Below are 17120 nucleotides of genomic sequence, written 5' to 3'. Positions count from 1 at the left end.
TAATACTCTGATACCAATTTGTTGTGCGTACTGGATCAAAAGCAAACACAAATAAAACACAAACAAGCAGATTTATGTGATTCCCCAAAATCAAGTATGTCCACGGAGGTAGTAGATTGTATATTATTGGAGGAATGATACAAACACTCAACTCAACCCAATATGAAACCCAGTGTTTCACTCTTACACTCGGTGTTTCTCTCAAATCTATTTTTTTTTCACTCTTATAGTTGCACTTGCACTCACTGCATACTTACTTTCTCTTACTCTCTCTTACTCTCTCTTTGTCTCCATTTATAGGAGAAATGAAAACCTTGGCAGCAACCAATAAATGTCAAACAACTGCTAACTACTACAATAAATATTGTAGTTGTCATAAGTGATGGTGGTTGAAAAATGTTGACATAAATTTGCTACATTATTTTCCAAATTTCTTTCATTTCAATTTCTTCATGGTTCCACCCCATTCATATGCACACAACCAACAAGTTAGCTTTTTATTCAATCAACATGTTCATTTAGCAATTTTCCTTCCTATTCTTACACAATAATCATTTTTCTCCTCATATAAAGAATACACAATTAATCTATAACAATACTAATAACAAGAACATATTCTTTAATTACATCTTCCATAAACCCTACACCTACATAATTCTAATTTCATCAAAACATGTATTTAATCAAGCTTACTAAAATATACCAAAACTAGAAATAAATTCCAAAAGCAATAAGTCATCAACCTCTGATTATTGTTTTAAACCCAACGATCAAACTATATATCATAGAGTTGTTCACAATATATCTTAACATAAAAATGATCCAATGATTGGATCTCCCTAGATCTCAATAAAACTGAGGTAACTTGAAAATGGATGAGCTACTGTTTAACATTCCTGAAACTTTGCCAAACAATGCATTTCCGATCTCCACCATCCAGAATGAAGGTAACATCTCGGTGCATTACATATCCAAGAATGAGCATGATCCAATGGTGGAAGACAGATAAATCGGCCGGCGAAGAAACTGTTTTGCAGGTGTATTTCCTTTTTTTTTCCAAGAAATTTTCGATAATGATTTCTGTCAAATGGATTGTGTTCCTTCCAATCCATCCAATCAGTTAGTAAAGGAGTGTGAGAAGAACAATATATCCAAAAAAAAGCATGATCAAACATTGGATTCCAAAGATATGGCCATTAGAGCATTATTGGTTTCTCTAAAATCTGCAGCTCTTTCTCTATATGAATTTCCTCTATTGTCTCCAACCTTTTTCTTTTTGTTTTGAAATGATGGCCTTTTTCTAGTTTTATAGGCACCTTTTCCCCTAATTATAATTTTATCCCTTGTTTATGTCTTTATGTATTTTATTTTATTTTTCATGTAAACTATCTGGTTTATTTATGCTTAAGTCGCTAGTCTTTACTGAACTCCGATTTGGATGAGATGTTTAACCAAGGTAGGAAAACATATTAATAGACTTCATGCAAACTTTCATCCCAATCCGATGATTGGATTGAGAGCTCTGTTTTCTAATGTAAAATTGGTCAGTTCATGAATTTTTTGTCAAAGATCCAAATTTTCTTGTTCAATTTTCACATAAAATCATATCAATTTTCCTTCTAAGTCTGTAAGTCTGTAAGGTCATTTTATTAGTTTTTAATATATTCATTTTAGAATTTTCATCTTTATTTATTTATCGGGCTTATTATCGTTTCAAAATAGCATAACTGATTTTTAATTGGTGCTTACACCTTCAGTCCTATCATTTTCATTGCACTGTCCTTTATTATAATGTATTCTTTATTACCTCTCTTATTTATTAGAAATATTATGTCATTTTTCTCATTATTTTATCCATCAAAACACATTACCAGTTTCTTAGTCCTTATGAATTCTAAACCAAAATTCATTTTATGGAAGGCATCCCTTGCATTATATATCATTATTTATCTATTATTTCTAATCTTGGTTTCCAGCACTCATTGAAATCAAATCACTTTCAGTCCTATGTTTACTTGAGGGTTTACACATTTATATATTTTAATTATAAATTTCCAGGGTTTCACATTGTTTCTTGATGAATGCCTCTGGATACCTACAAAAAGTTCTCTTTTGGGGTATTTGAAGACCCTCCATTGGTAAAGTAGGTAATCTTATAGAGAAAATGAGTATTAAATTGATTCTTGTTTTGAATATATATGTCTTTTGAATGTAAAGTCTTGAACCTTTTACCTAGGTAGCTCAAGGGGTATTTGTAACCTTGAGTGGAGGAGTTGGAGAATAATTTTACAATTATAATATTTATGAGGGATAAATATCTCTTACACGTGCATTAATAGATGCAAAAATATCTCTTATACATACATTAATGAGGAAAAAAGTAAATTGAGTTTAACCCCGTTTGTTTGCTGGAAAGTAGTTTTCTTTTGGAAAGTGAATTCTGGGGAAAGTGAATTCCGAGAAAGTATTTTCCGATGTTTGGTAGTGTAATAAAAAATAAGTTGGAAAACACTTTCCAGTGTTTGGTTATGTCATGGAAAATGAGCTAGAAAATAACTTATTAATAATTTATTTTTCTCAAGTTTATTAAAATAATGAGGAACAAATCTTACAAATTAAAAAGTTGAATGAGAATGAAATTGAAAAAAAAATATAATTTCATAAATTATCTCAAATAAAATAAATAATAATCAAAATAATAGAGATCAAATCTAAAAAATTAAAAAAAAATGAAAGATGAAGAAATTAAAATAATAATAATCAACATTTCATAAATTATTTCAAATAAAATAAGTAACAATAAAAAAAATAAGGACCAAATTTGATAGATAAAAAATTTCAATAAAAAAATGATAAGGAAAAAGCAAATAACAATTATAAAAATAAGGATTAGAGTTAATATAAAAATACAATTTTAAGAGATGAAATTGAAAAATAAATATTCAAAACAAAATATATATAGCAATCAAAAGTTCGAGGATCAAATTTGATATAATCAGCAAATAATGACATTTCTAATTTCACAACTTCTGGAAAGTGTTTTCCCCTCAATTTTTTCAGGAAAACACTTTCCTGAAAACCAAGCCAAATTTTTCTTTTACTGGAAAGTGTTTTTCATTGACCAACTTTTCTAATGACAAACAAACACAAGAATATTTGGAAAGTGATTTCTCGGAAACCACTTTTCGAAAAACAAACACAGCTAAAGGGAAAACACTTTCCTGAAAACCAAGCCAAATTTTTCTGACTGAAATTGACTAGAAAGTGTTTTTCGTTGACCGGAAAGTGTTTTCCGTTGACCAACTTTCCTAATGACAAACAAACACAGGAAAGTTTGGAAAATGGTTTCCTGAAAACTACTCTCCGGGAAACAAACATGGCTTAGACACTCACTAGGTCCAAGAACATCAAGCCATGTTAATAGGCTAAAAAAAGAGACAATGACCTAAAAAGACCAGGCACAACCCTTGGGATTGGGCTCAAGAGCACCACTCGAGCCCAAAAGGTGCAACGCATGCTCTCAGCATTGGGCTCGTGCTGTGTGCTTGAGCCCACAACAAGGTGTTAGGCTCTGGTATGCAACCCGAGCCCACAAGATGTTAAATATGGGCACAATAATTGGGTTCGTGATTATAATGGCTTATGCTAAAAGTAAACATCTTTATATTAAATATTAAAAACAAATTTATGAATCTTGATCCATCAATAGTGAATATTGGTTTGATGATGGTCAGCTGTTAGGTTTTGTAATAAATGATTACTTGTGAAATACTCAATCACAAAAAGTGCACTAAAAATAATTTTTGGGATTAAAAGCCTATTTGAAATTGTGGTAATGTTTGCGATTCAAAATATTTTTAATTTAGAAATGAATTAAAATATTATTTTTTTTATTTTTTTAAATCATTTTAATTTAATTTAGGACATCAAAATATCTGAATATATATAAAAAATTTATTTAAAAAAAAAACAAAAAATATCAAAATTTAAAAAAAAAACATAATTTACACATATTTTTAAAGAGGGCCATAAGCTTGTTTCTGTCTAAGTCGATTTCATTGCCCTTGCAAAATAAAAGAAAAGGCAGGCAACTGTTCCTGGCTTCCTACCAAAAGCTGAAATTAGAAAGAAAATAATGTTACCGTTTCCGTTCACTTGAGAGCTATGATTAAAAAAACTGAATCAATCTGTCCTTTTTACTTAGTACGTTGGGTATGATTAAAAAAACAAAAACGACCTAAAGTAGCATCAGCAACTTAATTTATTATTACCGTTTCGTTCACTTGGGAGGTGTCCATCTCTCTGGTCTGGCCTTAGAGCAATAGTCACAAAAAAAAAAAAAAAAAAACAATATTTTTACTTTTTTTTTTTCCCTCTAGTTTTTCATGCTTAAAGAGAAAAGCTAAATAAAAAGCCATTACACTATTTCTACCAAAACATGAGTTCTTGTAACAATTTTTTGTGACTAATTTTTTTCCTTTGTTTTATTTAAAATCTATATTTTTTGAGTTTTTTTTATTATAATTTCTGTTCTCAAGATTCAGAGTTAAACAAGTTTATTTAGATTGACTTGAGTTGGTTATTTTATTTTATTTTATTTTTTAATATAGGGTTGAGTTAATTGAGAATTGCTAAATTTTTTTTAGACCTGTAAATAAATTATTAAAATAATTATATATGAAATACATTAAAATACAATTGGTTTTCTAAATGAATTTTTAACATTAGAGTGCATATAAACAAAAATAAAATCTCACTAAATTTGTTGTTCACAATTGATCCGTTTCTTCGAAAGAAAAAACAAGAAGCGATACAAACAAAGACATTGAACTTCTCCCCACTTTGTCTTCTTCCTGTTATCATATCCCTAGTTACGACTATATATATGTGAAGCGTCTTCTCTTTATGAAGCAAGAGCTGGATTTAAGTTTGCTTTCACTAAGAAAAGCTAGTTATAGCTCACCACTGGCACATAGAACCCAACCTTAATATATCAAATATAGCATGGCTTGGATATTAGCCACTCTAGCCTTGATTCCGCTCGCTTTCTTCCTCCGAGTTTGGCTGTCGGAAAGAAAGATCAAGGATAGCAAGTTACCCCCTGGTCCAATAGGGTTTCCTATATTTGGTTGCTTACATTTGTTAGGGAAGTTCCCTCACCATGACTTGCATCGACTAGCAAACAAGTATGGCCCTATCATGTATATGCGGTTAGGCTTGGTGCCTACTGTAGTTGTCTCATCGCCTCGTGCTGCCGAATTGATTCTTAAGACCAATGACCTCGTCTTTGCTAGTAGGCCACCAAATGAGGCTGCGAAGTATGTCACTTACGAGCAGAAGGGCTTGACATTTGCTCCATATGGTTCTTATTGGCGCAACGTGCGCAAGATGTGTACCCTTGAGTTGCTTAGCAACCATAAAATAAATTCTTTCATGTCCACGAGGAAAGAAGAGCTTGACCTCTTTATTGACTACATTAAAGATGCTTCTCGTGAGCGTGTTGCTGTTGATCTTAGTGCCAAGGTCTCATCTCTAAGCGCTGACATCAGTTGTAGGATGATTTTTGGAAAGAAAAACTTGGAAAACGAATTTGATGAGAAGGGGTTCAAACCAGTGACTCATGAGGGCATCCGTTTAGCAGCAAGTTTTAACTTGGGAGATTACATCCCTCCAATTGCACCACTTGACCTTCAGGGTCTTACAAAGCGCTTGAAGGCCATAGGCAAGCTTTTTGATGACTTCTTCGAGAAGATTATTGATGAGCACATTCAGTTCAAGGACGAAAACAGAACCAAAGATTTTGTTGATGTCATGTTGGACTTCTTGGGATCTGAAGAAACTGCGTATCGTATTGGTCGAGACAACATCAAAGCCCTAATCTTGGTAAGAACGCATAGAATTAAAATAACTGTTAGTAAGCAGCACATAAATCACATGATTATCCTTAAATCTGTACCTTTCTCTTTCAGGACATGCTTGTAGGCTCAATGGACACCCCAGCCGCAGCAATTGAGTGGACTCTCTCCGAGCTCATCAAGCATCCAAGAGTAATGAAGAAAGTCCAGAAAGAGCTGGAAGAGAAAATAGGCATGGATAGAATGGTGGAAGAATCAGACTTGGAGGGCTTGGAGTACTTGCACATGGTTATAAAGGAAGCTTTCAGGCTCCATCCAGTGGCACCTCTACTTGTCCCTCACGAGTCAGTGGAAGATTGCACCATAGATGGCTTCCTCATCCCGCAAAAAACACGTGTTCTTGTAAACGTTTGGGCTATCGGACGCGACCAAAGTGCTTGGACTGATGCAGATAAGTTTATTCCAGAGAGGTTTGCTGGGAGTAACATAGATCTTCGTGGACGCGATTTCCAGCTTCTCCCCTTCGGGGCTGGGCGCAGGGGCTGCCCTGGAATGCATTTGGGACTAACCATGGTTCGGCAAATTGTGGCACAGCTGGTGCATTGCTTTGATTGGGAGCTTCCTAACAATATGTTGCCGGAGGAATTGGACATGACTGATGCGTTTGGTCTTGTAACCCCGAGAGCAAACCATCTGTGCGCCACTCCTACTTATCGCCTTCACCTCTGATTATGGCTTGAGCAATGTTTCGATTTCTTGTTAATTAATATTCTCTGTTGGAAGTGTGATCATGTAGGGATTGTCTTTGCCTTGGATTCATGGAATAAACTGTAGACTCGTATTGTTACGTGCTTCACTCAATGCATGCATGTAACGCATGCATGGTAGAGGTGCACTGAACGTGGGTACAGACAGGGGCACAGATTAATTGCATTTCAGTTACTTTCATTCATAATGCAGAGGAATTGTTTCAGTTGAGAAGCGGTTCCTATTCTCCAGCGGCAGTTCCATTCTGCAGCAAATTATCCCTAGTCCTTTGTATTAAGTTGCTTTATTTCTGTTAGTTGTAATGGCTATTTATATAGCCGGTTGAATTCAATAAAGGATTATCATATTGTCCAGAACTCTACTTTTTGTCTTTCCCCTCTCTCTGTTTCACAAAAATTTTGAACTAAACTCATCACATATCAGCATGTTGATGTTTCTTTTTGCCTGTCCAGGATTTTATTCAAATTAAACTACATCCCACAATTTATTATTTGAATTTCTTATTTACTTTGATCTCCCGATCAAATACATGTAGGATTTTATGAGTAATTATTAGTTAATCCATTGCCTTTGTTGAAGTTTGCTTCAAGTTGCTATCAAAGACTCTATTTTTCTTCTTTTATAATTTTTTTTTCACAATAAAAAAGGTTGTCATAGTCTCTAGGAGATAGTTAATCTGTTAGTTTGTTAATAGATCATGGCATGATATGTTCCTATAAGTTAGCATTTTTTTTTTCATTCTCTATATTTGTAAGGATTGGTATGAACTAAATGCAATGTATTCATTTCATTCTAAATAAACAACAATAATAATTTGCTGGTTTAATTCTCTACTACTTTCTTTTTTCACTGAAACACTCAAACAATTAAAACACTTTCAATTGGTATCAAAGCAACTTCTTAAGGGATCTGTAATGGAAGCTGAAGCCAGTTTTTCTTAAATTGCTCCTCCTATCTTAGATGGAGAAAGCTACCAGCTTTGGGTAGTGAAAATGGAAACATACCTAGAGGCATTTAATTTATGGGAAGCTATTAAAGAAGATTATGAAGTTCATCTGTTGCCAACCAATCCAATTGTGGCTCAAATAAGAAATCATAAAGAGAGAAAAACAAGGAAATCAAAAGCAAAAGCATATATGTTTGCTGTTGTTTCAACAACCATTTTCACAAGAATTATGTCTCTTAAATTAGTGAAAGATGTTTGGGATTATTTAAAGAAGGAATATGCAAGAGATGAAAGAATTCGTGGAATGCAAAGCCTTAACTTGATAAGAGAGTTTGAGCTGCAGAGAATGAAAGAATCTAAAACCATAAGAGAATACTCAAATAGATTGCTTGGAATTGTAAACAAAGTCAGGTTGCTGGGAAAATCACTTACAGACTCTACAATTGTTGAAAAAATTCTGGTTACAATATTAAAAAAATATGAAGCTTCAATTCCTACATTTGAGAATATAAAAGATCTGTCAAAGATTACATTGGTAGAACATTTAAATGCCTTACAAGTTCAGGAGCAAAGAAGACTTATGAGGCAAAATCGTGTTACATAATGTGTTTTACAAGCCAAGTATCCAGATTTTAATAAGAAGACGTTCTTCAGAAAAAAACTAGTTTTTAAGCAGCAGTAAAACTACTGCCAGCCAATTTTAGAGCAAAGGAAATTTTTTTAAGAGACATTTTCCACCATGTCAACACTACAACAAGATAGGTCATCCACCATTCAAGTGTTGGAAGAGACCTGATGCAAGGTGAAGCAAATGTAACCAACTGGGACATGAAGCAATTATCTGCAGGATAAAACCTCAGAAACAAGAAGAAAATGATCAAGTCGTCAGTCAAGATGATGAAGATTAGATGTTTGTAGCCACTTGTTTTTCAATTCAAACCTCCTCATATCACTGGTTGATAGATAGTGGTTGCACAAACTACCAATTCAAAAAATTGCAAGCTTGGATGAGAGGCAAAAGTTTCTCATTTCTACCATTTAAGGAGGAGCACACAACTTTTTCCACAAAGCTAAATGACATAGAAGTATGGCATAAGAGGCTGGGACACTATCATCAACAACAAATGCTCAATATAATGAAGCATGATGCTATAAAAAGGTGTGCCTTCATTCACTAATCACTTATCGAATTGTAATGCTTGTTAGTTTGGTAAGCAAAACAGGAAACCATTTCCAAAATCAACTTGGAGGTCTACACAGAAACTTCAATTAATCCATACTAATGTTGCTGGTCCCCTAAGCACATCTTCACTAAAAGGTAGTTGATATTACATTCTCTTTATTGATGATTTCATTAGAATGTGTTGGATTTTCTTTATGAATCCAAGTCAAAAGTAGCTGAGATTTTTTGGAGATTTAAGAAAAATATGGAGAATCAAGGTAGAAAAAGAATTCAAGCCATTCGTTGAAACAATGGTAAAAAATACACTTCATTAGAATTTAATCTCTACTGTGAAGATGTTGGCATTAAACATTAACTCACTACTCCTTACACTCTAGAATAGAATGGAGTTAGTGAGAGGAGAAATTGATATATAATAGAGATGGTTAGATGCATGCTATATAAAATGAATTGCCAAAGATGTTTTGGTCAGAAGCAGCTAACACAACTATTTTTCTTTAAAATCGACTTCCAACAAAATTGTTGGAAGAAAAGACACCTTTTGAAGTTTTATATAATTACAAACCTTCTCTAAGCTTTCTTAAAATCTTTAGCAGTATATGTTTTGTTCATTTTCCACATATCAAGACAGACAAGCTTGATAAGAAGGCCATGCCGGGTATCTTTGATGGCTATAGTATTGTTTCTAAAGCCTACAAGGTATATCATCCTTGGACTCAGAAGATGGCCATTGATTAGTACTTAAAAGTGCATTTTTATCAAGGTTTTATATCATAATTTTGCACTTGAAGTTATCAATAACTCCTTAACTAAAGCATGTTTTATAATAACATACCTAATAATATAAGATACCTTTAATTTATGGTAAATGTTCATTTTAAATGTAGGCCAATCACATAAATGAAAGGATTGATTGATGAGTTTAAATATTGAAATTGAAAAAGAGAGGGCCAAACTTAGAAAAGAGATATTGGTGTAGTCCAAACTGGAACACTGTTCGGTAACTAGGTCATATCTCGAGTTCTGGATGTCCAAATGACCTTAAATTTTTGGACACATTGGGCAAGACATAGGCCTATAACTTTCATGTGGAGTCCAAGATTTAAAAAGGCCGTTTTCATGTCCAAATTATAGCAACAACAGAGAAGTCCGAATCTGTCCTGCAGCCCCGATATTATTCAGTGTTCAGCCCATATCTTGAGTTCTAGAAGTTCAAATGACCTCAATTGTTTTTTCCTGGAAAGATTAGACAATTTCCTATAACTTTCATACGTACAGGTGGTTCTAGTTCTGATGCTAGCAATGACGTTTTATTCAGACAAGAAGATAAGGATTTTTACCAATTCAAGAGTTGGCCACTCACTCAACAATTAGTCATCAAATCAATAGTTTCAAATTTTGGCCTATGAAAAGAGGCATTTGCCATGCATTTAAGGGCTTGGTTGTTCAAATTAAGAACTTGTTCTTGCTTTCTCTCTTTATATATATATATATATATATATATATATATATTTTGTAATTCTTAAGTTTTGCTTTCATTAATATTTATTTATGATTTTCATTTCCTTTCCTTTACCTAATTAACTTGTATCTTATTTATATTCTTGTTTTGTTTATTTATGTTTCTCTTCTTCATTATGTTTGGCTAAGTTAATTATGTCATGGTGAAAAAGTTACACTAATGGTGTAAGAATAAGTATAGTGTAAACTCAACATGGACCTAAATGTTTAATATTAACATGTCTTATCTTTTTATCTTACTAATTCTTAATACCTTACTTATTAAATGGTTAATTTAGATTTGTGTTATATAACACTTGGTACAACAAATGCTTAACACTCTCATAGCCCAATCGTATGGTATTACCTACACCTGTGCTATGAAAGGTACTTGATTTGTTGTTAACATAAGTTAGCATCATGAATTCCTGGCAATATTTAAAAGTTTGGTGTTACTTAAATAAAATAATTAATATGATCATGTTAATAATTTATAATGAGCTATTAATGATAAATCATCCGATTGGAACCTCCTTTGTGTGTGGTTTCCAGTTGAATAATAAGAGTTTATACTATACTTGCTTGAAATACCATTAGTGGATTCTCTAACTTTGACATTTGTTTTTATCATTGTTTAATCCTTACATTGATCTTCCATCTTAAAATTCTCATCAACTTATTCTTCTTCTTCTTCTTCTTTATTATTACCATTACCATTACCATTATTATTACCATTATTATTATTATTATTATTATTAATATTACTATTAATATTACTACTACTACTATTATTAGTATTAGTATTAGTATTAGTATTACTATTACTATTATTGTTATTATTGTTATTGTTGTATTATTGTTATTTATAATTTATACAATTAATTTCCATGTGGTTCGACCCCGGTCTTGCCAGGTTATTTATTACTTCGACACTCCTGCACTTGGGAGAAGACATCAATCTTTTGGTCATGTCATATCCTCATCATTTTCAGAAAATATGGCCGAAGAAGATAACCAGTCACTTCATAATGAGAATAACCGTGTTAAAATACTTAGAGACCACATGAATCCCACAAGAACAAGTGTACCCTCATGCATAGTTTTTCCTTCTGAGGCATTTCATTTTAATTTTAAGCCAGACAGTATTCAACTTTTACCTTCTTTTCATGACTTAGATCTAGAAAATCCATACTTGCATTTGAGAGAATTTAAAGAAGTTTGTAACACCTATATAAACCAAATTGAAATCTAAGATCTACAACTCTAGATATGACCCAATGATTGAACAATGTTCCAATTTGAATTGAATCAACATCTATTTTCTAAGCTTAGCCTTTTCTTTGCCCTTTCACTTTCAATAGTTAATCACATCAATCAATCATTTGAATTGTGAGATATTCTTGCATTTAAAATGAGCATTTACCATAAATTAAAGCTATCTTATATTATCAAACTTGTTATTATAAAACATGCTCTAATTAAGAAGTTATTGATACTTCAAGTGCAAAATGATGATATAAAACCTTCATAAAAATGCACTTTTAAGTACTAATCAGACCTCACCTAAAAAATTAAGCTATTGGGTTGAGATGGTTCTTTGACAATTAGTTCTGAGATATTCTCTCATTATTCCCTGTTTCAAAAATAAAGCATTTTTCATTTTTAGCACACTATTAAAAACTTATCTGAAATTCAATTTTAGAAATGGCAATATCTAATAGAGAATAACAACAACAACAACAACACTTCTTCCTCCCTAATTTCATTTCCTATAGAAGGGACTCAACAAAACATTTAACATGGTTCCACATATAGACCCATAGTTAAAATTATTTTCAACTATTAAAATTCTAACCCAATGATAGGATGGATTAAATTAAATTAAATTAAATACATAGAAGTAAATAACAAGGGGTGAAAATTAAAGAGATAAAAGAGAATATGACACTAGTTGTTAGAAAAGAGAAAAGATGGGGACAAAATGAAATACGTAGGTGAAATGGGGTCAGTATGTAAATAGTAAGAAATTGGATTTTAAATACCCGTTTTCCCTTTCTAAAACTGGCAACAATAAAGAAAAAATGGGGGGAGAATATTTTTAAGTTTCGTTTACAAAAAAACATTGAGAGGATATCCTACAAATTGAAAGGGGTTTGAGTGAGTTTTTGGCTAAGGGTTGAGGGAAACAACATCAAGACAATAATCTAGAGAGAATAAGTGAAGAAATTTAGGGATTTAAAGTGAAAAATTTTAACTGGTTAAGAATTGAAACTCACTTTATCATCACGTAAGGGTTTTAAACTCGATTATGTAAGTTAAATTAAAAACAATTAAGAATTGATGTCTAAATTGTAAATTCTAGGTTAGGGTTCACAATAAAATTTAGGGGAAGTGAGAGATTTGCCTTGTTTGATGTAATTGGGATAGAAATAGACGAAAGGAACTTAGAATAATAATTAAATGAAGAAAAATCATAGTCTTTTGGAAGGTACTGGTGCCAGCCAAATATTAGAGAAAAATTAAAATAATACATGAATGTTGTTTGTTTGAAGTTATTATAACACGTGTTGAAATGTGGAGAATGAATTTACAATAAATAGAATCTTGTGTTTAATTTGTAATGAAAATATTGGTTATGCTTTGATTATGAATGTTGTCATTTTGTTGAGAATTGTAGGATTTTGTTTAATGTTGAAGTATTATGGAAAATTATACAAATGAGAAGAAAACTATTCATATTCCTTCTTTAATGTTACATTCTGCTAGAGAGAGAAAGAAAAGAGAAATTGTTCAGAACAAAAAATAGTTTAGCTGTTTTGAGAAACGGCTAGACCGATTTAAGAAAACGATTAGACTATTTCTCAAAATGGTTAGACCGTTTTTTGTTATTGTCCAGTTTTGGAATTTTTTTTTTAATCTTTTTCTAGTTTTCTTTGGTTCTTTTGAGTTTGTTAAGGAGATGCTAATTGTTTGATTGAATTTAGCATAAAATGTATGTTTAATTATGATGGATGAAACACTTGATGTGAGGTTGTGACAATTATACAAGGTAAAAATTTAGAATTTTCAATGCGATTAAATTAAATTAAGAATTCAAAATGTATATGGAGAATAAAATTCACTTTTATGGTGAATGAATGACAAATGATATATTGATTCCGCTAGTACAAAAGAGGCCACAAGACGTATTTAACAACAAGGGACCATTTCATGCGCGTAAACATCATGTAGGTGTTCAACACCTTAAGGAGAATTAATTTATTATCTAAGTAGTAGCCATAATTTTCTTTAATTGTATCTTGATCTTAATAGAAAAATGTAACAAGAAAAAAATTGAACTAATTCCCTCGTTAATGAAATTAATATCTTGGTTAATGGGTGATTTGAGAAACTAACTTCCTGGTTAATGCTATCAATGAGTGATTGGGGAAACTAAGTTTATGGCAAATGAGATTAATGTCATGGTTAATGGACAATTAAAGAACCAATGATTTAGTAATAAAATGTATGCCTGATTTAGGTTAAAGATGACTTTGGTGTGTACTCAAAATTGTACTATTGACATTTGATAATTATGCTACATATGTATATATATTACCTTTGAATGTAAAGTTTATTGCATTTTATATTAAATAATTTTTTAGGTATCTCGCAACACTGAATCGTGTAGTAGATTCATGAATTTTTATCTTTTTGTTTAATAAAATAATTTATTTGGAAGAATAATTTTTTTTTTTGTAATATAATTCACAACCAAAAAGAAAAAAAAAATGTATTTACATGTCTAACTTAATTATGGACGATAAATCTAATGTAATTGTTTTTAAATCATATCTATAAGTTTGTTGTACTTCTTTTTTGATATTCTTGTACTTTAGGAATGAATACGTGTCTTGAATTATGATGCAACTAATTTAATTGTTCTTTTATTCGTAATATTCATCTAATGATATAAGAGTTGTTTTATTTGCGTGGATATTGAAGAAAATAAGAGGTTGTTCTTATGTTTGGGCCAAAGAAGTCCCAAATGGTAGGATAAATGTTGGAATTGTTTTTTAGAATGTTAAAAGTATTTAGGTGATGACTTGGTATTAATAATATGGAGTAACCTCTACTATATTTTTGGCTGAAAAGAAAATACTCTAATTTCTGTTAAGAATGCATTCGATTGTATAAAATTTAGGGTTGTTACACGACAAATCAACTATATCCAAGGAGAAGATAATCTGATTAGAGATACTGAGAAATAAAAAATTACATATTTGGAGAATCATCAACTCAACTCAACTCCTAGGTTTTTCACACCCGTCACTTCCCTTACAGCTGTTGCAAATGACAGCTTTAGTTGCTGCCCTCAGCAGCTCCTCTCTTTTTGTTCCTCATGTTCTCTCTACTTTTCTCTCTTTTAGGTTTATAATGGAAGATTTTGTTTTTGTTTTTTTGGCATAATAATTGAAAAAAAATGTTAACATTCTCATAAAAAACCATAATATTATTTAAGAACTATGAAAAGAAATTAATAGCAACTTAAAAATCATGTTAAGTACTTTACTCCATAATGAACTTCAATGGAAAAAAACTTGAAAAAATTATAGAAAAATGTCAAGCATTTGAGCGAAAGAGATATATGGGGCTTATGTGTTTAACCCAATGTAAGAAGGCCTAGCACCCATGGCACTACTTGAACTAGCCCACTCTTATGACCCTTTTTTTCTTCTAAAAGGTAGATGGCATGTGAATATTTTATTTTTAATATAAATAAGATTATGCTGTCTTCTTACTTGGATTCTAATTATTAAAGTGGTGGCTGAGAAATTAAGATGGAGTTTGTTTTTACATAGTAAACCTAATATATTAATTTATTAACTTAAAACATTTTTAAATTATTTAAAGGACACAAAATAAATCAAAATTAAAATTTTTTAATGAATGTTGATCCATCAATAGCAGTGAGTAATGATTTGATGATGGTTAGCTGTTAGGTTTTATAATAAAGGATTACTGGTAAAATACTCAATCACGACAAGTGCACCAACAATAATTTTTGGGATTAAGGGTAAGATAGTAGTAATTGTTGCGGTTTAAAATATTTTTATCTAAGAAATGTATTAAAATATATTTTTTATATTTTTAAAAAGTTATTTTTGATATTAGCACGTCAAAATGATATGAAAATATTTTAAAAAATATTTTATAATAAAAATTTAAAATTTAAAATAATATATTTTACATCGCGTTTCTAAACATGTATTAAACTTTTTCTGTCTAAGTCGATGCCATTGCCCTTACAAAATAAAAGAAAAGACAGTCAGCTTTTAGGTCATTTTCATTCCTGCAATGTTCAGTTAATTTTGCTATAACATAACTCATGTGTGAATGTGCCGGGGTTGTACAAGTGCGAGCTTGACAAAGCTAAGATCTCTTTTTTGAATAAGTTCCTATCTCTTAATTCTTTTTTCCTTCCTAATTTATATGAGCCTGAAACATTGGTTTAGAGGATAAATTGTGTTTGGTAGAGTAGAAATTATTTTCCCTTGTCTGAGAGGATGGAAAAGCAGCTATCATTACTAGAAAATCCGCGAAAACCAATTAAATTATCGATAAAATTTTTACTTGGGATGTGATTAAGAAATAAAAAACGACCTAAAGTAGCATCAACAGTTTAATTTATCATTACCGTTTCCGTTCACTTGAGAGCTGTTCATCTCTCTGGTCTAGCCTTAGAGCAAATAGTCACAAAAAAAAAAACTGTCGTCCATGACTATGACTATGCCTTTTTTTATCTCCCCAAAATGGATAGAATGAGGGAATGATGATATGGTATTTTCTTAATTATTAATTTACATCTTTTCCCTTCACTAACCCTTCGTTCTCCTATAAATCAAAGCATACGATATAATTTTGTTCTTTTTAATTTCACTCTCTTTTTCTTTTTTAATTAATTAAATATAGACAAGGACTGGATACTTAATGTACAATTATTTATACTTACACTCTTCCGCTTATATGAGAAAATTTTAAATTTTTTGTATTGTTTGTTTTTTATTGTGTGTTTGAAGTGTTTGACATTATTGCTATTGTTGAACATGTGTTTTTTATACTAATTGATACGGTAAGTTTGACTTGTAATACAATATGAAGTAACCCCTGTCGATGTACGTACATACATACGTCCAGAACAAAGATTAGAAATTGGTATCTCAGCTGTACCAAAAGCTGAAATTAGAAAGAAAATAATGTTACAAGGGAATCAATTTGTCCTTTTCACACAATGGGATATGAATAAAGTTGAGAATAATGGAATGTGTTGGGTTGTGCCTTAGCCAACCTTCCTATTTATATAGAGGCAGTAGAAGACTGCAGAATGGAATGTGTTGGGTTGTGCCTTAGCCAACCTTCCTATTTATATAGAGGCAGTAGAAGACTGCAGTAACTGTAATGATTACAACATCCTATATTATAATCCTATTATGATAGATACATGAGTAACTGTAATGATTACAACATCCTATATTAGAATCCTATTCTATAATATGCCCCCTCAAGCTGAGGGTGGGGGATCAACCCGAAGCTTGAATCGAAAAGCAGTAAAGGATGCAACAGGAAGCGGTTTAGTGAAGACATCAGCAAGTTGATCTCGAGAGGGAATAAAACGAATCTGAATTTCTTTCTTGGCAACACGGTCACGGACAAAGTAATAATCCACTTCAACATGCTTAGTACAAGCATGGAAGATATGATTTGCTGAGAGATAGGTAGCACCAAGATTATCACACCAAATGGTAGGGGCAGAGACTGAGGGAACCTACAAATCTGTTAACAAGTATTGAAGCCAAATGACTTCAGCGGTACCATCAGCAAGGGCTTT

The 17120-nt window shown here is 31.6% G+C and overlaps 1 protein-coding gene across 1 annotated transcript; it reads left to right on the top strand.

Annotated features, from left to right (window-relative positions):
- Positions 1-4933: 4933 nt before the first annotated feature.
- Positions 4934-6929, top strand: LOC118043538 (cytochrome P450 71AU50-like). Its single transcript, XM_035051552.2, has 2 exons — positions 4934-5883; positions 5970-6929. The coding sequence occupies exons 1-2, from the start codon at positions 5005-5007 to the stop codon at positions 6582-6584; spliced, it is 1494 nt and encodes a 497-aa protein (XP_034907443.1). The 5' UTR covers positions 4934-5004; the 3' UTR covers positions 6585-6929.
- The last annotated feature ends 10191 nt before the right edge of the window (positions 6930-17120 follow it).

Source organism: Populus alba, chromosome 7 (genome assembly GCF_005239225.2).
Source record: "Populus alba chromosome 7, ASM523922v2, whole genome shotgun sequence".
In the NCBI taxonomy this organism is placed as follows: domain Eukaryota; kingdom Viridiplantae; phylum Streptophyta; class Magnoliopsida; order Malpighiales; family Salicaceae; genus Populus; species Populus alba.
This window is presented reverse-complemented; position numbering and strand designations above follow the sequence as displayed.

Excerpts from the sequence above, each read along its gene's own strand:
- LOC118043538 (XM_035051552.2), top strand. The coding sequence starts at position 5,005 with ATGGCTTGGATATTAGCCACTCTAGCCTTGATTCCGCTCGCTTTCTTC. Across the intron at positions 5,884-5,969 it reads ACATCAAAGCCCTAATCTTG|GACATGCTTGTAGGCTCAAT; the intron begins GTAAGAACGCAT and ends TTTCTCTTTCAG.